General features: G+C 35.5%; 1 protein-coding gene and 1 long non-coding RNA gene across 6 annotated transcripts; one reads left to right on the top strand and one right to left on the bottom strand.

Moving 5' to 3' along the window:
- The first annotated feature begins 4,778 nt into the window (after positions 1-4,778).
- On the top strand, positions 4,779-6,711 carry LOC145822918 (uncharacterized). Its single transcript, XR_014364780.1, has 2 exons — positions 4,779-5,982; positions 6,078-6,711. It is a non-coding gene; the product is annotated as an uncharacterized LOC145822918 (long non-coding RNA).
- Positions 6,712-11,291: 4,580 nt separating this feature from the next.
- On the bottom strand, positions 11,292-24,491 carry LOC114265305 (F-actin-capping protein subunit beta). Of its 5 annotated transcripts, none has more exons than XR_003630257.2 (8): positions 24,170-24,474; positions 21,930-22,000; positions 17,512-17,625; positions 17,115-17,197; positions 16,966-17,039; positions 16,613-16,732; positions 11,947-12,079; positions 11,292-11,571 (listed from the first exon to the last, which is right to left on the bottom strand). XR_003630257.2 is itself a non-coding variant. In XM_028206070.2 (8 exons), exons 1-8 carry the CDS (start codon positions 24,296-24,298, stop codon positions 11,488-11,490), a joined length of 771 nt encoding a protein of 256 aa, XP_028061871.2. In that variant the 5' UTR covers positions 24,299-24,491; the 3' UTR covers positions 11,292-11,487. The 5 variants fall into 5 exon arrangements, 4 of the variants coding, with proteins under 4 accessions (XP_028061871.2, XP_028061870.2, XP_028061872.2 ...); XM_028206070.2 differs by having other exon boundaries at positions 11,947-12,042; positions 24,170-24,491; XM_028206069.2 differs by having other exon boundaries at positions 11,947-12,075.
- Positions 24,492-25,080: the final 589 nt, after the last annotated feature.

Here is a 25,080-nt window from a genome sequence, read left to right as displayed (position 1 = left end):
TAGTATCCGTGCAAGGCACGTCATTTTATCCTAATATCTATAGGGTATGGCTTCTGTCCAGTCCGGGATCGGACTGGACCGTACTGTTGGGCCTGTGGGGGCCCACCATGGGTTCGTTTTGATAATCTAAATCGTACAATGTGTAGAACTCGTCGAGTATTATATGCTTGCAAAAAATCACGTTGATCAGATATCGATAACTATATGATCAAATCAGTTTCGTATTAAAAAAATTGAACGGTGAACAAATTAACGGTTGACAAAAAACTGTTTTGATCACATAGCTATCGATATCCGATCAACGTGATTTTTTACAGGCATATAGTACTCGACAATTTGTACACATTGAACAGTTTAGATTATCAAAACGGGACCCGTGGTGGGCCCCCACGGACCCAACAGCACGGTCTAGTCCAATCCTGGACTAGACAGAAGCTATACCCATATCTATATATCTGGCCCTAAAGGAAGGCCACCATAGAAAATGGGTGCATACTTTGTTTTTTGTTGCAAAAATTTAGAGCTTAATTACGATATTTTTTGTTATGTCAATTTATAATAAGATTACGTATTTTGTAATTGATATTATTAAAAAATTTCATAAAATTACACGTTATAATATGATAAGGACATGGTAGCATTTGTCATATATCTGTGCTCGAATAACTCGATTTAGATATGCTGTTACTGCGTACAATGTAATAAGCTGGGCTAGGCTATTCTGTAGGCTCATTCAAGAAAATTGTGGGCTAATTGTAGGGCTTGGTCCAGACAGGCCAGACTTCTATATCTAGAGGCCATGTAAATTATAGGATTTTTCTTTTTTCAAAAAAGTTTGATTCCCCTATGGTTTTTTCTTTTTATATTTGTTTTCAGAATCTTTCTTGTACATATTTATATATGTACTAAAAAAATTATAATTATAATACAAGGAAAAATATGTTAAGATTGTCGTAAAGTTTTCTCAAACCAATTCAACTTGTTTGGTTTTATTTTTCCAAAAACACTTTTCAAAAAATTTTACTTTCTTATTTTTCATATTTTTTTTGTTTTTACTGATTTTTTAAAATATTTAAAGCATTTTTTTTCTACTTTTTAGACACACTTAACATAAATACACCTAAAAAGTAAAAAAAATTATAAAAAAAACTTTTAAAAATTTACTAAATACCAAAAATACAAAAAAATACAAGAATTCAGTATATTTTTTGTATTTTTATGTATTTATTAATTTTTTAAAATATTTTTTTACAAATTTTTTACTTTTTAGATACATCTAAGTAAGGTGCATCTAAAAAAGTAAAAGAAATGTTTAAAATTTTAGAAATATTCACTAAAAACAAAAAATACGAAAACTAAAAAACTTAATCCAGAAAACTCATACTAAAGACACTAATTATTATTATTTGAAAGCATTTGTTATTTCCCAACTTTTAAAATTATGAACTTTTTTATTTTATTTTATTTTATTTTATTACTTGCCATTTCTATCAACAAATTTAAAATTCAATCGTAGAAATAAATCTTCTAAAAATATGCCACTCCCTTCCTCAGTCATTTGGGCATATTAATTTCTTTTTTTTTAGAAGTTGGTAAAAAGTTGATTTTTGACTTTTTACCAAGCTTTTTAACTTTTTGGAAAGTGATTTGGGAAGTTGGTAAAAAGCTGACTTTTTGCTTTTTAGTTTAATATTTATTTATGGTGTCAAATCAAATTAAAATGACCAAAATATCCTTACCCAACATAAGAAATTTTTTTTTTTTTTCATAGGCCCTAATTTGTAATTTTACACTTGCGTTTTTAGCACTTGCCAAACCAATTTTCTGGCCTTTTTGGCACTTGCGTTTTTTAACATTTTGTCCAAAAACGTGACATTTTGCTATGTTCTCAAAATGACACTCAAAAGGAAAAGTCTCAGAAAATGATGAAGTCATTAGGTGTCCATCAATAGCTATAGGGGGTTTGAGGACAACAATGTGACGTTGAATCACGAAAAACTCCAAGCTACTTGAAAAATCTAAATTTTCAAAATATTGATTTACAATTATATTTTTATTTTAAATAATGAATAACAATCTCAATTAAACAATTAAAGAAAAATCGACACAATGATTTAACGTGAAAAAATCATAGTTGAAGTATCTTCAATTGTGATAAAAAAAATATGGGCCAAAACCACAAAATAAAAACGAATTACACATGTGTATCCTCAATTACTTAGCGAATCCATGCCCGAGTTGAACCAATCCTGATGTGCCTTTTCTACCACCGTTTTTATCTCGGAATTGTCTTGTCCAACGTTGAATCCACAACGCTGATGTCAAATCCACGACGATAAGCCACTTTAGAATCCGCCAAAGCTTCAAACCCAAATTCTCTCTAAAAATTTGGACAGCTCAAACCATAAAATGAGCAAACAACGCACTTTACAGTAAACTAGATCGCAAAGACCGCTCGAGTACATATTTCACCGCTCGAGCGGTGTGAGTAAAGGTGGTACAAAATATATAGGCTGACCACTCGAGTGCTACATTCATCGCTTGAACAATAAAACTTATTTTCAAGAAGTTCAAACACTCTGCAAAAATATTAGATGATCCTTTTTTTCACTCGAGCGCACAAATAATCGCTCGAGCAGTCAAACAACTTTGACTGCATTTTTGCTTTTTGCAACGGGAGTGTTGCCCTTCAACCTCGCCTGGGCGCTGCCCTCTTGAACTCTCGCGAGCTGACCGGGCAGGTCGATCGCATCTAAACACTTTCATTCTTACTGAAACAAAAGAGTAAATAAAATTACAATTGAAAAGAATTTTATTAAACGAGATTGCCAATTACAAAAACTTAACACAACTCATAGTTGTTGTTCCTTGTTTTTAATCTTTCCTCAACCCACTTACAATATACATACATATATATATATATATATGTGTGTGTGTGTGTGTATATATTTTGGATTGGTATCTAGGCATAATGACCAACTAATATGAGAGATCAATCCCATCATAGTGGACGGTAGGATTAAAGGGAGAAGAAGAAGAAAAAGAAATTAGAGAGTCCACTCTCTTGCTTATGTGTCATCTCTTTATTGACTGGCTATAAAACTGGTGTTTGTATGGGTCAACTGTAAATAATTTAGTCTCTTGCTTAAAATGCTATCTTTATAATTTGTAGTTATTAGAGAAAATTATATGACTCATACGTCTTGAAATTGGAGATCAAAAGGTTGAATTTAGATATTTTAAATGTTGGGAATTAATAAGAACTCCAATGATGTGTTAAAAATACCAAGTAAAATGGAATGGACTACTTAAAATTGACAAGTTGAAAGTTGGCAAAACTCCTACGGCAATTCGAAGAGAAGATCCAAAATTTTCATGAAGAATGTGCATTAAGGATGTGTTCGTATTAGGTGGGGGACAATGTCACAATTTGGAAAATTTATCAATTATTTGAGCTACGAATTCGATTCTAGATTGATGAAATTTTTTGTAGAAATCCCTATAATTAGGTAGATAATTGTAGAAATTTTCCATCATAAGGTGGTAGAAGGATTCAGATAGCTTTCATACTACTGGTTCATTGATATTGATACATATCTAGACTATTAATTAAAGTCTTGAATGTCTAGGCAAATTCAGATAGCTTTCATACTACTGGTTCATTGATATTGATACATATCTAGACTATTAATTAAAGTCTTGAATGTCTAGGCAATCATATGGCTATGATAGAAGAATCTAGATAGTTTCCACACCATTTATTTGTTGACATTTGTATATATCTAGACCATTAATTAAAGATTTGAAGGCCTATAAATATGTGAGGTGTCATTTGGCCAAACTAACAAAGTAATTGTCTACTTGTGAATTCTATTAAATTGTTTTTCTTTTGTTAGCGAAACTCCTATAGCAATTCGAAGAGAAGATCCGAAATTTTCATGAAGAATATGCATTAAGGTTGTGTGTGTCATTTCGCCAAACTAACAAAGCAATTGTAGACTTGTGAATTCTATTAAATTGTTGTTCTTTTGTTTGCAAAACTCCTATAGCAATTTGAAGAGAAGATCCAAAATTTTCACGAAGAATGTGTATTAAGGATGTGTTTGTATGAGGTGGAGGATAATGTCACAATTTGGTAATTTTATCAAATATTTGAGCTATGAATTCGATTCTAGATTGATGAAAATTTTTGTAGAAATCTCAATAATTAGGTAGATAATTGTAGAAATTTTCCATCATAAGGTGGTGGACGGATCTGGATAGCTTTCATATTACTGGATCTAGACTATTAATTAAAGTCTTGAATGTCTATACATATGAGACACAATCATTTGGTTATGATGGAAGAATCTAGATAGTTTTCACATCATTGATTTGTTGACATTTGTATAAATCTAGACCATTAATTAAAGATTTGAAGGCTTATAAATATGTGAGGTGTCATTTGGCCAAACTAACAAAGCAATTGTACACTTACGAATTCTATTAAATTGTTTTTCATAAGGAGGTGGATGTATCTAGGTAGCTTTCATACTACTGGATCATTGATATTTATACATATCTAGACTATTAATTAAAGTCTTGAATGTCTATAAATATAAGAGGCAATCGTTTGATTATGATAGAAGAATCTAGATAGTTTTCACACCATTAATTTGTTGACATTGTATATCTTGACCATTAATTAAAGATTTGAAGGCCTATAAATATGCTATGTGTCATTTGGCCAAACTAACCAAGCAATGGTACACTTATGAATTCTATTAAATTGTTTTTCTTTTGTACTCCTTACTTCCAACTCAAACACTACCTTTTTGTGAACTTACTATTTTCAATTTAAACTCTCTCTCTTTACTTCCAACTCAAACTTTATACTATCTTGAAAGTCCATTAGGGCGAGTATCATGTGAAATCTCATATTTTTTAGATAATAAATTACTGAGAGGTATTGTTAATAGTTTGGTGATGAGATTTTTATACGAGAACCTAACTTATTTCTTTATATTTATTTTATCTCTTTTATCTTTACCTCATTATTGTTCATCTTTTTTGAAAATAGATTTTTTCCCATTTATCATTTTTCTTCCTCACCAAGTTAAAAAAAGAAAAACATTATCCTCCACATTCTACCTTCAACATTTGGCTCATCAAATAACAAACCAACTTTGAGCAATGTGTTTAGACAATCAGTGATCAAAGTTTAAAGGTGGAAGTGAGGAAACACAACATTTTGTTCCTCTATTCCCGGTTGATTGCATATCGTTCGCCCTTGTTTCTTTGTTCTCTAGGACTACTAATGAATTCAATTGATTTTTGGTGGACCTTATATATATATATACAGGAATAGACTCAGAAATTTGGGGCCTCTATGTTTTGGGGGCCCATGGCACAAAGCCATTCTTGACTTCCCCTAGGGCCGGGCCTAGGCATCAAACCCTATAATGCCATCTTTTTTAAAACTCGCAATTATTTCTCAAACCCATTTCATCAAACACTTTGTGAGCATTGACGGTGCTATGTTGTAGCACTCTCACTCACTGCTCCTATCTATCTATTCTAATATGTAAAGGCTAATGGTGGTGTTGACACATTCGTGTCTTATATTTTAGGTTTTCCAAAATAGTCTTGTAGTTGATGTTTATGTGTAAAAAAAAAAAGACAAGACTTGAAACCAAGATTATAAATTTGGCAAAACAAACCCTTATTACTTGAGTAACAAATACTATATGTACATTTTTCTTTATCATTATTCTTATACTGTTTCGTTTTTTTGAATTGCGCACGCATTGTGTGTATGGCCCTCTAATACAAATAATTACATCATTAATTAGTTGTCAAATACGCTCTCACTCAATTCTTTTCTAGGTCATGTTTCTTCTTTCTCCTCTATGTTTTTTTCTGTAGAATTTGAAAATTCACTCTAAACCTTATTCATTTTGCAGATCTATTTGGGACAACGATCACTCAAATCCAAATTTCTATGTCACATATCTTCTCTTTCTATTTTTTTTTTTCTCTCTCTTCTATTTTTTCCTGTAGAATTTGAAAATTCATGCCAAACCTTATTCATTTTGTAGATCTATTGATAATGGCTATCAAGAACAATCATCCGAAGCTGAAGCTGATTCAACACTTTTTCACTACAAACAAACAACTGCGGCAGATTCAAAAAGAAGTCAATGAAATTGAGAGAAACTTGCTCATTCGAAGCTGAATGATTTAGTGCTTTTTCACTGCGAACAAACAACTATGGCAGATTTAGAAAGAAGCCAATGAAATTGAGAGAAACTTGCTCAATGTTCGAGCTAGTCTGAGGAACGTTCAGGCTACTTTGATAGCAAAAGAAAAAGCGTTGGTGATTAAGTAGAACAAACGCAATGCTGCTGAGGAAACCTTGACTGCAATTTGTTAGTCTGTCCTTTCCAAACAGACGATTGTGGTTGCTTCTGTGAAAGAGTTTGAACTTCTTGCTAAATTGAAGTGCAATTACGATTGGAGTGGTTCGGTCTGAATTGCTCCTGAACTGAAGTCAAACGCTCCGAAAAGAAACGTATTCTGCACAAAGCCAAAGCTCTTAGAATCAGCGTATATATATACACACACACAAGAGGAACTATAAAGATGCCTAGTATATTGATAACATTATTTTTGATCTCAGATTTTTAGAATTTAGTTTTTTTCTTAAACCAATAATATCATACGGATTTCTTCTTGGTTTGAACCTAAAATTTCAAATGCAATTCTTTTCATCATTGCATAATTATGTCTAGCATGAGATTCTCATAAGTTGGGATTCCTTTTGCCTTTATCTACAGGTGACTCCTGATGTTCATTTTTAGAAGGATTTGAAATTGAATAGTTCACATACTGTAAAGATTGTAATGACTCTAGAAGAGGATTTCAAGCTAGCGATTCCAAATAAAGAAGTTGATAAGATTGATTCCTGTTTTGTTTTCTTGCAATTGAGTATATACATTACCATCCAATGGCTAGTAGTAAATCCTTTGGGGATTCCTCTGATTTTAGTTTCAATCCTGTTTCATTTGCTTGTACATATTACTGTTTTTCAAAAACTATTGTTCAAGGCCTGTCTTGCTTTGACTTAGGTGGTGGTACAGAATCTGATCCCAGTTAAGGCATGGAAATAATTGGAATTTTGTTTGATAAAGTGGAGTTTGTAGAGCTTTTGCTTTTTAATGTTTGTTGTATATGCTTTCTGCTTAACAAAATCTAAAATTCTTCGCTCAATGAATTGACATGATCTTTGATCGGTCTACTTTTGTTTTTGGAAAATTAATTAAATTATCTGATGAAAATAAATAAAAAATTTCATCAAATTTTTAACAACTTTTTTTTTTTTTTTCCACTTAAATTTGATGAATTTGTTAAAAGATAAAGAATAAGTGACTAATTTTTTTCATGTGAATTGATTAAAAAATATTTTTGATATAGGTTAGGTATTTTTTTTTAAAAAAAAAATTAATAAAAAATTTGATTCTCATCATCCAAGTGAGCTATATCAAATCAAAATTTTAATTTAAACTATTAAACAAATTTGATGGGAAAAAAATTACACACTTGGAGATACTCTAAACAAGTCAAATTTTGGGTGTAAAAAAAAAAAAAAACTCAATTGTCATATAGTTTAAAATAAAAATAAAAATAAAAATAAAAATAAAATGTGACATTAACTTTTACACACAAAAAAATAATAATATTAAAATATATTTTTAATAACTTTTCAAAAACATTTATTAAATTTCTAACTTCTACAAAAAGGCAAAAAAATTGCTTGAAAAAAGACAATCTCAAATTAAAGTTTACAAAAACAAAATAACAAAACAATCTCATTCATGAAAGTTGTTCCTAGACAAACAAATTAGACGAAATTTTTTCTTGGTTTTTTGGGTAATTTGGGAAGCTAACTAAAAGCTAACTTTTAAATTTTAACCCATTTTGGGTCACACCATCTCTCACATTTTTTACATACAGAAGAACAAAAATCAAAAAAGGCAAAAAAAAAAACAATTTTTAACCAACTTTCCAAAATAAAAATGAGTTTAGTGATTTATTCATAACTTACATTCTGTTGACAAGTGAACAAATAAACTTATACAGTTTTATAATATTTACGATAAATGTGTATGTTGGTATAATAAAAAAAAAATTCAATATTCTACAAAACAAATTTGATAAAAAATAGGAGGAGACGGATAGTGGTGTGTGTAATTTTTTAGTGTATTTAAGCAAAACACTTCTAATTTATACCAATTATTGAGGAGTACCTTTTATGAGATTTATTTAAAGAGAACACAAACAACATCGGCCTTGTTCATCAAGGAAAAACTCCAAAGTCCATATGTTACTATACCTAAAAATATATTATTTAGAATTACTCACCTAAAAGTTTAAAGTTATAAAGAAGAAATTTGATTTTTCCCCAAACTATGCCCGCCTAATTAATTTCACACTTAAACTTTTAATATTGTCAATTTATCCCCTCACCTATTTAAATTGTGATCCATTTGTCCCTACCGTCACATTTAAAAATAAAAAATTTATATTTTGACCTCAAATTTCAAATTATAGATCCAAATTCTCCCATTCTCTTCTCTTCTTTCACCCAAAACACCCTCTCTCCTCTATCAACCTAACAACTATCACCACCACCACCACCGCCACTACCATTGTCACGTCGGTGTATCATCCCCGCCACCACCAACCATCCTAAAAATTTTAAAAAATTCATCAAAGAGAACATATATTTTGATTCACAAAAAATCATAAATAATAATGAAACTCACTAATTCAATTCAATTAATTTTCAATCTACTTAATTGATGCATATATATACACATACGGGAATTTTTTTTTCTTTTCTAGATATATACATAACAAAGAAAGATTTCTTCTAACAGACCCATCGTTTTCACATCCACAAATCTTTAGCAGTTAAACATGCAATTTTTTCATTATCTAAAAAAAAAAAAACATGCAATTTTCAAAATCAAAGCACAAAAAAGTAAAAATACTGAATTATCAGAAGCTACATTCAATTCCTCTTCAAAATGCATTATCAACAGTTAACAAAGTAAAACACAAAAGGTTAACAAAAAAAACAGTTAAACAAAGTAAACACAAAAGGTTCAAACGATGCATTTGAATAAACTACAAAACATAAAGATCATAATCAATTTAATTGTGTAATCTTGATTAAATTTCTGAAGCGGACTTGTTTTGTCTGCAGAATCATGATAGACAAATGTGGAAGTTGGGGACTCTGCCACCTGGTCTAGTTACATTTTGGAATCGCATTTACTCCCTCGATCAGTTTTGGCAGGTCCTGCGTCTTGGCTACAACCCAAATCTCAGCCAAAAGAAAATTGAGCGAGCTGCTGTCATCCACTACAATGGCAACTTGAAACCGTGGCTTGACATAGGCATCATTTTGGTTTCTATATATATAGAGAAAAAAAAAATTTGTTCATGAATGTATGTATATGTGTCAATTAAATAAATTTAAAAATTAATTTAATTGAATTAGTTTGTTTGGATTTATTGAATCTAAATTAGTGAGTTTCATTATTATGTACGATTATTTGTGAATCATAGTATATCTTTTCTTTGATGAATTTTCTTAATTTTTATGATGGTTGGTGATGGCGGGGGTAATACACCGACGTGGCAATGGTAGTGGTAGTGATGGTTGTTTGGTTGATAGAGGAGAGACGGTAGTTTGGGTGAGGAGAAGAGAATGGGTGAATTTGGATCTATAATTTGAAATTTGAGGTCAAAATGTAATTTTTTTAAACTTTTTCAGTTTAAATGTGATGGTAAAGGACAAATTGATCATGATTTAAATAGGTGGGGGGATAAATTGACAATATTAAAAGTTCAAGTGTGAAATTGATTAGTCAAGTATAGTTTAGAAGGAAAGATGAAATTTTCTCAGTTATAAATGAAGATAATATCCAATGTGTATCAAGACTCACCTCGTTTGCTTTCTTTCTAATGTGAAACTTTACTTAAACCCATGTTCCAACAATCTTCTTCTCAAGTGTGAACCAAACATTTGGCCTCAAAATCATACATCGTATTAGTGATGGCAACGGGTAGGGCATGAGTCGGGAGACCCCCACCCTCACTCTTATTTTCGCCACTTGCCCACAGCCCCGACCCGACCTGACCCTCATAAAACTCTCCCCCACCCAAACCCTAACCCACAAATATAACCCTTACTCTTGACCCTACTCGATCTGCAACACAATAAGAAATTTAACAATAATATTAAAATTTAATAATTAAACTTAGAAAATGCTATTTATAATTAAAAAAAATGTATTATATATTGCACATATATTAAAATTATATTATATACATAGCATAATAAAAACTCAATAGATATTATATATATTCTATGAAAATTCAACAATATATTATACACATATTACATATATATGTAATATTATTATTTATTTATTACTATATTTGCGAATCGGGTAGGATTTGGAACATACTCCCCCATCCCCGCCCCAAACCCAATCGGGATTTTCAAAAAAAATTCCAAATTTGACCCCACCCTATTCAACCACCCCTAGAAGCCCATCTTATTAGAATTGTGGGAGTTGGAAACCCGACAAATCAGGACATTTTGCCATCCTACATCGTACACACCCCCGTTTAATTCTAATCCCGTCCTCCTATCTCTAAATCAGGCAAACCACACATGCTACATCATAAGCCACCACCATACTCATCAAGAGCCACTCTGCAATAACCATGAGCACTCTTGTCCAAAACCCAGACAAACTGCACACGCTATGGTGAGCCGCCACCATATTCATTGAGAGCCACTGCTTAAGTGTATTATAACATTATGTTAGGCTATTTAGATATGATGGACTGCTGATAAAAAAAAAAAAGTGAATGTGATTTTGTACAAATAAAATATAGCTGATTTGAAAGCTCGTATGAGATGGTGCCAAGTGTGCATCAAAATTTCAATTTGTAATTCTCCATAACTTCACAAAATCTTCTTCCTCACATGAAATGTTTCTAATATATCATGTTTCAAATACCGAAATACCATAACATATTTGTCATTGTATATATCCCACATTTATCATCGCTCTTAAAATTTTCAGCAATATATCGTCAACCCATGCATACATTCCAATGGGAACCTCCCACTCTTGCATGTGGGTCCCATGTGAGAGCGGAAGACGTAGATACAGCCTTTGCCGATGTGGACTTGGTAATTTCCATCATTAACATAAAAACATGTTGGTAGATAAAGAGAAGCTGGATATTCTGAAAGTCATTAAAATCCAAAACTGGCATACTTTTCTTACACTATGATCATAAAATATTGCAACGCAAGCATCCAAGAAATAATCTTCACTAATCTTACACACAAAAATGATGAAGACAACAACAGACAAGCCAACAGATACATCTTTCACTACATGAGGCCAAAATACAAATCCATCAGCTGTCAGGCAGTCTCATTTCCACCAGTTCAGCTGGTGGGCGCAATGTGCAAACCATCTCTTTTGTCTTCCCAAAGTACACCTATAATTACAAATGCACTTCAAACTTGCAATTCTACATCATAAACACCCCAAGGCAACAAGATCCGAAGGCTCAAAGATAGGATTAGGTAATCATAACCGCACAGTTGTTTCTACTTCACTACTAAGAAATTTCATAGTTCACCATGCAGCAGGAGGATAATAGAAATTAAAAACAGCTACAATATAAACCAACGGGTGATGATTGAGACCCCCTCCAATCACCACCCCCACCACCCCCCACAGACATGTGGCGGGTGGTGATTGGAGAAGGAATAAAAAAAAAGAAAGAAAGAATAAGTAGCCAATCAGGTGAAGAGGGGGTCAAGGGGGTGGGAAAAAAGGGAGTCCAAGTCATTATTGAAAACCAAATTACCTGATCTAGTGAATTTCTCAGTTTACCCTCCAATTCTTCTATCATCTTTCCCATGTTACACAGATGACCATCTGCCACTGAGAGATCCGTATTCATCTGTAGAACATGAAAGGAAGATGAAGAATTCAGCTTCCTTTCCAAAGAAAAGTACCATAAAAAAACTAGCTCTAAGCTATTACTTCAATAATAGTAAGTTTTGCCAAATCTGACCGTCCAACAATAAAGATGTATAATCATATTCAAATGCTTAACCAGTGGAGGTCTGCCTGTAACAGTAAAAGGAAATGGAGTTCAGTGGAATTTGTAGATGAGGAAACATTTTCTTAAGATGCCTCAAACTGCTGTAAAATATAGTGATGTTTTAGGATGACACGAAGGATGAGGTGACATGAAATATTTGAATATGGCTTGATCAAATGCAATGAAGAACACTAAATGCAGGCTGATGGTTAAATTCAATTTCGGGTTTGCTACAAAGACAAAAGGATTCTACAAGGGTGATAAACAGAAGTTCAAATAGACATGATGGTGTATGATTTAGAACATGACAATGGGTCAGAAGCTAGAAAGGATTGGAGTAAGCCAATTGTTGAGTTCAAGTTATGAGGTTTCCCAAGTTCCTAAGTGGACTCAAGTTATGAGGTTTCCCAAGTTCCTAAGTGGATAAAGGTATCTTCCAACTGGTGAGAGCAGCTTCTCAGTCATCAAAAGGCTGATGATTTAGCAATAAAGAGAAGCTACAGCCATCCGTCACTCGGAGCACTTCTATCTAATCCCTCAACTACAAACTATCATGTTTACATAGTCTTCAAATTTCATTGCTTTTATATTTCAAAGTTTTCTTTCTTTGAGTAAAAGATTCTTATCCTTTCCCTTGTACTTACAGTCTCATTCACCAAGATTTCATCTCTTGCCAAACTAAACTAAACCTTGTGTGACAATCAAGTGGGGTCAACATCATGAATCTTTTTTCACCATTGTGCTTTGACCGGAGCCATATGCTCAATTAAATTAAATAAATTCGTATCCTTTTTGAATACCACATACCAATGTTTGTTTAGGTCTTCCCCTCCCTCTAACAAAAAATATAATTGATAAGCAAGCCATATATGATGGCTCAGACTTTGAACAGCCATTGTTGCTGTCAACTTTCGTATTTAAAATCTACTCACTGCACATTAGCTCAATAAGTGTCAAAAATACAGAATTGGATTCTACAATATCATATCTGCTCATAATCTAAGGCTCACAAATGCTGGAAATACAATTTCAACGCGAAAACCAGCTCATATATATATATATATATATTTTCCCTTTTTAAGTCAGTAGACAATATACTTCTCCAGTTAACACCTAAGAAGCCACCAAATGAGATAATTAGTGATCCATTTTCAATCTTGTAGAAATTTAATGTATAAAGAGAAATGATTGTATTATTGATTGTTGTATTTGTTGATATTCTGTCTATTACAAATGATTCCTTATATAGATGTAGGTGTAGTGGATGGTGGTAGTGGGTTAGGTTTAGTGGAGTAGGTGAGGTGGTAGTGGTGTAGTGGGTTAGGTTTAGTGGAGTAGGTGAGGTGGTAGTGATGGTAGGTGATGGTAAATTCTAACAGCCCCCCGCAAACTCAAGGAGGATAGAAACTAACCAACTTGAGTTTGAAGAGAGGAACAAAACAAGAAAATACATAAAAATAAAAAAGGATAGGAGACATTGTATGGTCGTGTCAGACCATTGGTGAAGACACTGTATGGTGGTGTCATAACGTGGTAGAGGACACTGTATGGTGGTGTCATAACGTTGTAGAGGACACTGTATGGGGATGTCATAACGTGGTAGAGGACACTGTATGGCGGTGTCAGACCGATGTAAAAGACAGTTTATGGGGTCATGTCGGACCGTTGTAGAAGACAGTTTATGTGACAGTTGACGGAGTCTTGCTAGACCCTTGTAGAAACTAACCGGAATCAATGTCGGGACAGTTTACAGAGTCTTGTCGGACCCTTGTAGAAACTAACCGGAATCTATGTCGGGACAGTTTACAGAGTCTTGTCGGACCCTTGTAGAAACTAACCGGAATCTATGTCGGGACAGTTTACAGAGTCTTGTCGGACCCATAAAGGAGCTAACCGGAATCAATGTCGGGACAGTTTACAGAGTCTTGTCGGACCCCTTAAAAAATCGCATCCTCAAAAGGTGCGCTCAATTTTTTAAAAAGGCGTGCCATCAAAAGGCGTGCCCAATTTATCAAAAAGTGTGCCGGACATGATGGCGAGGCACGTGAGTGTCTTGGTTGGCGTGCCCGTTTGTCGTTTGGCGTCAATTGGCGCGCGATACGCGTGGCTGCCCTGTCGTCATGGTCTTTATAAGCGGAGGCTAAGGCTGAGGCAGAGGCGGAGACAAAAACTTGCGAGAGATATTCTGAGAGAGATTTCTGAGAGAGATATTCTGTAATACTCTGTTGTCTGAGAGAGATTTCTGAGAGAGATACTCTGTAACACTCTGTGGCCCAGAAAATGGCTTCATCTTCCCGGAGTCTGCTCACTCTCTTTCCCGACCTCAACGAGTCAACAAGAGAGAGAACTGGTGCGGTGGCACTGGAAACTCAACCAAGCGCCCCGGAGTTTGCTCCGTTGAACTTTCCGATGCGGTCGGTGGAGCAAAGAATGGCAGTGCAGTCGGATGTGGAGGCCAATCAGTATACTCTGAAGGCATGTGTGGAAAGCATGACGGCGGTCACAAACTTGTCGAACCGGCTGCAGAGTAGGACAAATGAGGTGCAGCATTTAAATGCCCAACTGGCTCTGCTCCAACGCATGTATAAGGATGCGCGAGCAGAGATAAGTGTGCTAAAAGCAGAAAATAAGGAGCTGAAGCGGAAGGCCACTGTGATGTTCCGATTTGGAGGTCTGCCGTATGCTGCAGTGGAGGAGCAGGGAGTAGTGATTGTGCCCAGTGGAGTGGGAAACACGGAGGCAACACCGGCAAGGGCTGCCCAGGACGGAGGCAAGAAGAAGAGACCGGCGGCAGAGTAGAGGAAGTGAGGTCGGTGGGTGGCCGTCTGCAGAAAAGAAGACAAATCGTTTTGTTTTTGTTTTTGTTTTTGTTTTTGCTTTTGTTTTTTTGTTTTGTTTTGTTTTTTTTTTTTTTTTGTGTGTAAAAGTGTGATCGGGGTTGTTCCCTGAGATAAATAAAATATGATTGGTTGTGCAAATTTGTAAATTATTTGCAATGGTGTTTGGCATTTTTTTTTTTTTTTGTTTTTTTTTGTTTTAATAAGAATAATAATAATAATAATAATAATAATAATAATAATAATAAAAATAAAAAATAGGTATCATGGAGTGGGCGGTGATAAAAATATGATTTAGAAAAAAAGAGGGAGGTGGTGGAATGATGGGTCAAAAAGTAGAATAAAAGAGAGAGAAGAAAAAAAAAAAGGTGCACATGAGTTGGTATGTCAAAAAGTAGAATAAAAACAAAAGTGCACATGGGTTGGAAAGTAACATGACCTCGTCAATTATTTGTCCATAACCAGTTCCTTTCTCCTTAAACCAGTATGGGATTTTTCTCTTGGTAAATATGATGTTATCATCGGGGAGACCCGGCAAAGCAAATGTCTCTGTAACATAGAACAAGAACCTGGGAATGCCGAGGCGAGCACCAAGGTCGGCAGTCCAGGGATGGAACATGTCGCTGACGATGCAATCAGGGCGGCGTCGTTTGAAATGATCGCCGATGACCTGCGATTTTGGACGCCGATCACGAGGTTGAGATTTTCCGGCGAGGAAAAGAAGCAGAAGCTTCCGAGATCGCAGGATTCGCCTCTGATGGTGACGACGTAGGCGAATCGGACGGCGATGATGAGAACACCGAAGACAAAGAGTCGAACCAGAATGTTCCTCAGTAAGCTTGGCTTAGACTCCATAGCTCTCTGTATATACTAAATCTAGAGAGAGGGAGAGAGAGCCGTGGGTCTCCTTGGTTTGATGCCAGGAGAGTGTAAAAGAAATTGAGAGAGAGATGTGGAATTTGTGGCAGCGGAGTGAAGGAATGTGTGGAGGTCCGGCGGGCGGCCAAGGCGAGGCTGCCGCCCGCCGGTGAAGCAGAATTACTAGCTTCTTAACCTTGCTCTGATACCATGTAGAAATTTAATGTATAAAGAGAAATGATTGTATTATTGATTGTTGTATTTGTTGATATTCTGTCTATTACAAATGATTCCTTATATAGATGTAGGTGTAGTGGATGGTGGTAGTGGGTTAGGTTTAGTGGAGTAGGTGAGGTGGTAGTGGTGTAGTGGGTTAGGTTTAGTGGAGTAGGTGAGGTGGTAGTGATGGTAGGTGATGGTAAATTCTAACAAATCTATTACAGGTAACCAGTGTGAAACACGAAGTAACAATTTTCTAAGTTGGGCTTGTCTTCAACTTCTAATGAAGTCTTAAAAATTTAAACAGTTTAATTGTGTTACATAGTTTGATATACATTGTTGGGCTCATTTGCTAACAACTAAAGCTTTTGGGACAAAACTTAACATGGTATCAAGCTCAAGTTGAGGGAGGTCTTGGGTTTAAGTCTCTCCGTTAGAGCATTCTTTTGGGAAAATTTGGTAACTTAACAAACTGTAACAATATAAACCATAATTTACATCAGTATAATTACCTGTCTTCTAATTGATCCTGACAAATTGAATGTGCCAGATGACTCATTGTTTGTAGTCAATGATAGCATGACAGTGCTCGTTAAACAGTAATGAGCCATTCCTTCCTCCTCTGGACCCACCTAAAAGTCAAGGATTGCAAGTTTGCAACATGACAGTAAGTATGAATGGTATACTCTTTCCTTCAATTTCTTTTGTTCAAGAGACAAAATCGGAGAAAGTGAGGGTTGACTTTGTTTTATCCTATTTCATTTTTTATTTTATTTTATTTTCAATATCATTAATTATTATTTATTTATTTATTTAATTTTATGTTCAACATCCATATATTCTACTTTCTGAGTCTTGAGCCTACCTCAATAACGTGTATAGCATCCCATGCTCCCTCCTGCAGATAACCTCTCCTTCCATGTCCTGACTTTGAGCCATCTTCATAATCAAAAATTATTTTAAGTTAGTGAAAGATCATCACTTTTGACCAGTGGATTTAAAGAGACAAATCACCTTTCTTTATCAAGAAGCAAGCTACAAAACCTTCATTCTCATCTTCCCACATGTATACGGATGAAATGCCACCTTCATAATACCTACCAAACTATTGGTTAATCACTTTGCTTGTAATCCTTCAGAAACATAATTAAGCAATTGAAAGAAAATAGATAATTAGCATTGGGTCGCATCTCTTTTAAGTTGACATCACTTGCTATCTTGAGAAAGAAAATCCATCTAGCATCCACATTCTGGATTGTGTTTCAACTGATTAAAAATAAAAAATAAGAGGGAATGCTGAACAAAAAGAAACGGCGAGAAAAAAAAAAAAAAAAAAGCTTCTTCTTCTGTGCCATAATAATTTAAGAAAAAACATGACAAACCAGAAGATGAGGTAAGTAAAGGACTTCACTGGTCACGATAAACTCCAAAGACTTCATTTGCTTCAATCTCAAGTTTCCTCAATTCCAGAGAAGGACAAGGCCCATCTTCCAATGCTGGATGGTATTTGTTTGACCAAGGTGATCTAAAAAATTTGGGATCACCAATCATAAGATACAATTAAATTATAAATAATAAATTGTTTCCAATTTAACATAAAATAAGAGAACAGTTATGGCCTATAATTTAACAACTCCATATCTAGCCATAAGTAGCAAGATGAGTTGAGTTGTTGACGATTGTGATCATGAAGTTAACATAAAAGGTCGCAAATCATGGTGCAAGCAGACCAACATTCACTAAAGAAGTATCATGTCAATGTGAAAGAGTATTTGCACATGCAAGTGATCAATCTCAATTAACTTTTCAATAAAAATGACAGTAAACCAAAACCATTTGGGCAAGGTTAAAACCTATCACCTACTTCACCCACTTAAACCTACTCCACTAAACCTAACCCACTACACCACTACCACCTCACCTACTCCACTAAACCTAACCCACTACACCACTACCACCTCCACTTCACCTACTCCTTACCTACTACACACTCACCCTCTTCTATATATAGGAATCATGAATCATTGTAATAAATATCAATATACATCAATCATAATACATACAATTTCTCTCTATATCAATTTATCTTACATGGTATCAGAGCTATAGGTTAAACTCTTGGTGTTCTTCGTCCTCCGGCGGGCGGCAACCTTGCCTTGACCGTCCGCCGGGCCTCAACCTATTCTCCTTTCGAACTTGTTGACAGTCGTATCGACAACAATTCTACAAGCTGCTTCCACCACGTATTGTCGGGCACCTCCATTGTAAAACCCATCTGCGAAAATGCAGATTACAACACTCCTTAGCACTACAAATGAATCAAGTGCCTCTGGGTGTTGACACTCTTCTATGTATGTCCAGCTTCGACATCCTTAGCGTCGCAGACTTCATTTTTCATCTACAGGCGAGTCCTCGACCCTCTAATCGCCAGGCTACGAAAACCTAGCCCTTAGAGGCCTCACCGAGAAACGCTGGGATTGAATAGTAGCAGCTTTTTCAGAGACCAAAGCTTGACTGAGCAGTCAAAGTTTCCCACACTCTTCAGTCTGATACACCACCCAACACAACACAACAACAAACAATACACCACTGACAAACTTCTCAATTATTTCTTCTCCTACACACACAACCACACTCTCTGACTCAGACTACACAGACATACACAGAGACAGAGAGAGAAATGGAGGAGAGGCCGGAAACAGAGCTGATTTCTATTCCGGCGACCCCGCGAGCATCGACTCCGGAGATTCAGACGCCGTCGGGACAGAGGTCGCCGAGGCCTCCGCATGCGGCGGCGACGAAAGAAGCGAAGTCGTGGACTCCGACGTCATTCATATCGCCTCGGTTCCTGAGCCCGATTGGGACTCCGATGAAGAGAGTGTTGATTAACATGAAAGGTTATTTGGAGGAGGTTGGGCATCTCACGAAGCTCAATCCTCAGACCCTTGTCTTGCCCGTCGCCTTCTCTTTCCTCGGCTGGAGTTGGGGAATACTTTCTTTGACAATAGCCTACTTCTGGCAACTTTACTTCCTCTGTTTCTGATGTAGACCCTTGGAGCTTGATTATCTCTCACATTTAGTAGGGCACACACACCCCATTCACTTTTCTTTGTTTAATCACACCCATCCACCGCCCACTTTATTTTTTAATCAAACTTTATTTTTTATTCTAAACCTTCATTGATGCTCTCAGACATCATTCTCTCACATTTAGTAGGGCACACACACCCAATTCACTTTTCTTTGTTTAATCATATCCATCCACCGCCCACTTTATTTTTTAATCAAACTTTATTTTTTAATCTAAACCTTCATTGATGCTCTCAGACATCATGTTGTTCCCCACTTTTTATATATATATATATATATATATTTTTTTTTTTTTATTTATAAAAAAAAAAAAAAAAAAATCAAACAATTTACAAATTTGCACAACACCCATATTTTATTCATCTCCGGGATCAACCCCGATCATAATTTTACACAAAAAAAAAAAAAAAAAAAAAAAAAACAACAACAACAACAACAGCTTTGTTTTCTTTTCTGCAGCCGGCCACCAACCGACCTCACTTCTTCGCCTATTCCGCCGGTCTCTTCTTTTTGCCTCCCTCCTGGGCGGCTCTTGACGGTGCTACCTCAGTACTTCCTTGTCCACCGAGCACGTTCACTCCCCCATACTCCTCCACTGCAGCATATGGCGGCCCTCCAAATCGGAACATCACCGTGGCCTTCCGCTTTAGCTCCTTATTTTCTGCCTTTAGCACACTTATCTCTGCTCGCGCATCCTTATACATGCGCTGGAGCAGAGCCAGTTGGCCGTTTAAATGCTGCACCTCATTTGTCCTACTCTGCAGCCGGTGCAACAAGTTTGTGACTGCCGTCATCGTCTCCACACAAGACTTCAAAGTATACTGATTGGCTTCAATGTCAGTTTGCCCTGCCATTTTTTGCTCCACAGACCGCATAGGAAAGTTCAACGGAGCAAACCCTGGGGCGCTTGGTTGAGGTTCACTGGCCTCCGCACCAGTTATCTCTCTTGTTGACTCGTTAAGGTCTGGAAAGAGAGTGAGCAGACCACGGGAAGACGAAGCCATTTTCTGGACAACAGAGTGTTACAGAGTGTCTCTCTCAGAAATCTCTCTCAGAAAACAGAGTGTTACAGAGTATCTCTCTCAGAAATCTCTTTCAGAAAACGAAGGTAGTGTTTGGTAGAGTTTTGTAAATGTGATTTGAGAGTATGAGTTGTATTTTGAGTTTGTGTGTTGTGGAATTATGATTTGAGTGTAGAAAATTTGTTTGGTAAAGAGTTTTGAAAATAGTTTTGGAAAAGAGGTTTGATTTGAGTGGGAAATTATTGATGTGACATTTGATATGTGATACAAAAATTTACAACTCATAACTAAACATACAATTCAAAATTATTTTAAAGCACATAAAAATTTTAAAAATTTTCAGAAAATATTTGTCCCGATTATATAAATCAATTGCAAAAAAAAAAAAAAAAAAAAAAAAAAAAAAAAAAAATCTGGAACCAGCCGGACATCCGGGTGGTCATCCGGGTGGACAAAAAAGGCGCCTGTGCATCAGAGTTCTCTCTGCAGAGTGTAGAAAATTGATTTGAAACCGAAACCAAACATCATACTCCAACACACGGGTAGAAAATTGATTTCAGAGCACAACCAAACAGAGCCGAAGAGTTTTTCAGAGTTTTTTTAGCAGGTTTTTGTCTCTGCTTCCAAGCCTCAGCCTCCGCTTCGGTTTATAAAGACCATGACAAAGAGGCCGACACGCGTTCTGTCGATCACGTGCATCGCCGCGTGTCTGGCGCACCTTTTGATGGCACGCCTTTTTATGGATTGGGCACGCCTTTTGATGGCACGCCTTTTGATGGCACGCCTTTTGAAAACATGGACACGCCTTTTGATGGCACGCCTTTTTATGGATTGGGCATGCCTTTTGATGGCATGCCTTTTGAAAGATTGGGCACACCTTTTGAGGGTGCGACTTTATAAGGGTCCGACAAGACTCTGTAAACTGTCCCGACATTGATTCCGGTTAGCTCCTTTAAGGGTCCGACAAGACTCTGTAAACTGTCCCGACATTGATTCCGGTTAGCTCCTTCAAGGGTCCGACAAGACTCTGTAAACTGTCCCGACATTGATTCCGGTTAGTTTCTACAAAGGTCCAGCAAGACTCTGTAAACTGTCACAACAACTGTCACCACATTGTCTGCTACAACGGTCCGACATGACCCCATAAACTGTCTTCTACATCGGTCTGACACCGCCATCCAGTGTCCTCTACACCGTTATGACACCACCATACAGTGTCCTCTACAACGTTATGACACCCCCATACAGTGTACTCTATAACGTTATGACACCACCATCCAGTGTCTTCACCAATGGTCTGACACGACCATACAGTGTCTCCTATCCTCTTTTATTTTTATGTATTTTCTTGTTTTGTACCTCTCTCCAAACTCAAGTTGGCTAGTTCCTATCCCCCTTGAGTTTGCGGGGGGCTGTTAAAACCTATCACCTACTTCACCTACTTAAACCTACTCCACTAAACCTAACCCACTACACCACTACCACCTCACCTACTCCACTAAACCTAACCCACTACACCACTACCACCTCCACTTCACCTACTCCTTACCTACTACACACTCACCCTCTTCTATATATAGGAATCATGAATCATTGTAATAAATATCAATATACATCAATCATAATACATACAATTTCTCTCTATATCAATTTATCTTACAACCGTGCTATAAGGAATTCATTTCAATTACAGCTATTCAGGAGGTGAGCATTTTACCTATAGGAGTCAGCATCTCTGTTGTATTCACACAAGATGAACTCCTTTCCACTATCCACATCGCATAAAACCTGTCCTTCCCAGTTTGTAAGAAACTTGCCAAATTATTAAATGAAAGGAACAATATAGAAAATCAAGGATCAACATGACAAACTGAAGTATGAAACATCCACACAAAATAAAACCATGTTGACAGTGTATTTATTTACTTTTTGGAAAGCATATGTTGTCATTTTATTAAAGATGAGAACTTCACTAAAATGGAAATATTTTTGTTATTGGCAACAAAAAATTGATAAAGACACCAGCATCCAGTATGCCATACTCCATGACATTGTATTCCCATTGCGAGAGCGCACTAGAGAGAGAGAGAGAAAGAGAGAGAGATGGCAATATAAATACAAGTTGCAGCAACAAAAATGTTGAGGTTGTACAAGTTGTTACAACATAGGATATACATATGATATGTGTAGCAAATGAACGACGGACAACAACAGTCCCAACCTTATCAGCACCAGAGGTGTAGTACTAATCAATGAAACCCCAAAGCCTACTTTCTTTTTCAACAAAATAACCCAAGCCTAACTAGTCACAACATGTTGATATCGATAGTCAGAACTTGGAGGCACTTTCACTGTATAGATATATAAGAAAACAAGAAGTGTGGTTCCATTTATTAAAATAACCTTGTTCTGCCATAAGAAAATATGGTGCCTGGAAGGTCTATGAATTTGTAGAGAGTGTTGGCATATATATCCAGGTAACCAGACAGGATGATGCGATAGGCAGAAGACATGCTTTCTATCAATGGAAACAATAGCATGAAAAGGTGCAACTGTGAAATAGTCAAACTGGAAGCCAAACTGACAAGTATAGGTAAATATGGAACAAAAAACCAAGATATGTACAACCTATTGAGTCAGAAAAAATCAGCGATAACCCAACAAAAGAACATGGAGAAAGTTACAGCATGTGCCTAATAAACAACAAAGAATCAAAGAGAACATAACAAGGGAGAGGAGAAAATATCCTTTCAATCCACAAAGAGCCAATCATAGACCCTGCATTTGCTACAACGAGCCCAAATTAATAGAAAGAAGTTTTTATTGCAATTTGCACCATAAAATTAAAAACTTACTAAAAGGGAAGACAAAATAATACTAAGGGGTGGTTTGAGATATCCTAAATAAGTGTACTTTTTGATTTTTTATAAAAGGATATGTAAAAAAGTAGAGAGGAAATGTTGATTGATGATGGACTAAAATAGGTTATGCCAAACAAGGCTTAACTACATCAACTACATTGTCTGTCTGCCTCTCTTAAGTCCATGATATGATGACCAAATTTGGATACCATTGTCACCAATGCTATGGTCTAACGAGCCCCACCTTAGTGACGCATCAGTTGGTATCTAAAATTTGGTACTCAAATTTGGTCACACTAGTATTGCTGTGCTTTTAATAGGTACGCACGCAGTATTATCTGGGTTGTGGAATGTTATAATATAAAGTTATGTTTAATAGGTAGTAAGTGGGTTCTGTAAACTAAAGTGCAAATGTGTAGCGTGCAGTAGTGGTTGTGTGGATGAACAACCTTATCATGTGAAGTGTGGGACGTAATTTTGGTGTTATTAGGACTAGTGGGCTGTGAAATTACAGTTCTCAGCATAGCAAATTATGGATACACGAGTGTTCTATCTAATTTGGATTCTCTTTGAAGATTTTCTTTTATTTTCCTCGGTTTTCTCAAAGCCAAACACAGAGTAGGATACTTCCAAAACCAATGTACAAATCCAAAAGGCTGAATAAAGATTCAAAACCCTAGAAAGCCTAATACATAATCTTTAACAGTAAATGGAATGCAATCAAACTAAACACAAGGTAAAACATCTCGAAACCCTAACGAATTGAAAACTAGCCATTATTGTTTTCCACACAAATCGCTCAAAAGAAAAACCAACATCAACGAACTCAAAGCCCCAACAATAACAACAAACAACATCAATGGCGAATTGAAAAAAAAAAAAAAATCACGCAAGCGAAAGTAGTATTCGAAATTAAAATCTCGACAATAACAAGTGGCAACATCAAACGGCGATATGAAAACTTATCAAAATTCCAATATTCGCAAAAAAACTAAAACAATCAGAATATACAAGAATGTTGATATATATTCACATACACGCACATATGGATTGTGCATTGCATTGAGAGAAGTGAAATGAGGATTAGGATTGGGACCTGAAGAGGCTGATCGACTTGAGAGAGTAGATCTGAGGAATGTTCGGGCATGAGACTCAGCAGAGCAGAGAGCGCAGTCTCTGTTTGATTCGGAGGTATTCTTCTCATCAACCCCATCGCTGCCTCCATTTTCGCCTATGGACACCGCAAACGCCAAACAACCCTCCAACACACACAGAAAGAAAGAGAGAGAGACTCTGAGAGACAGACAGGAGGCGCGTTGTTTTGATCAGAGTCCTTCGCGGGAACCATCGAGATTTTTTAATATACGGAATTCAAGTGTGGGTGCTTCGCAGTGCATTTTTTTAATCATGTGCCTCATTTTAATCTTGATCGATTATTTGACTTTTTAATTATTTTAATTTAATTAAAATAGTTATATTTGAAAAGTTAATTATTTTTTTATAATTAATTTGATGATTGTGAGAAAAAAATAAAATGATTATAAATTAAATGTGATACTTTATCTTCTTAACTATTTTAAACTATTTTGTCTTTTATGATTGTCATATATATTTGGTTTCATTCTTGGAAAAAATTTTCCAATTTTTTTTTTTTAAAAAATAGAAATTAATTTGATAAAAATAAATATTAAAAAATATTTTAAAATTATTTTTACCTTTTAAAAGGATAAATTATATAAAAATGATAAATATTTTTTATTTTTTATTTTTTTCACTAAATAATTTTCAATTTTTGTAAAAAAAAAATTTGAAACAAGTTTCTGAAATCCAAATCAAACATGGCCTACCACCTATTTTGGAATTAATTATTTTAATTGATTTTTTTAATAAAAAATACCTATAAAAAAATAAAAATAAAAATAAAAAAAATGACTTTTTTTGTAAATTAAAAATTTCATTCAATCATTGTTTGATTGTTGTCTGAGTTCGATCATGTATGTTGGATTT

The sequence above is a fragment of the Camellia sinensis genome, chromosome 3, assembly GCF_055761805.1.
Source record: "Camellia sinensis isolate YWXY chromosome 3, ASM5576180v1, whole genome shotgun sequence".
NCBI lineage: Eukaryota > Viridiplantae > Streptophyta > Magnoliopsida > Ericales > Theaceae > Camellia > Camellia sinensis.
The sequence above is the reverse complement of the archived record's forward strand: the minus strand, read 5'-3'. Positions and strand labels throughout refer to the sequence as shown.

Bases quoted from the DNA above. Each gene is read 5' to 3' on its own strand.
- LOC114265305 (XM_028206069.2), bottom strand. From the start codon at position 24,298: ATGGAGGCAGCGATGGGGTTGATGAGAAGAATACCTCCGAATCAAACA. The intron at 22,001-24,169 runs GTCCCAATCCTA...TGGGAAGGACAG, and splicing joins AAGTCGATCAGCCTCTTCAG to GTTTTATGCGATGTGGATAG. The intron at 17,626-21,929 runs GTAAAATGCTCA...CAAATTTTTTAG, and splicing joins AGAGATGCTGACTCCTATAG to ATCACCTTGGTCAAACAAAT.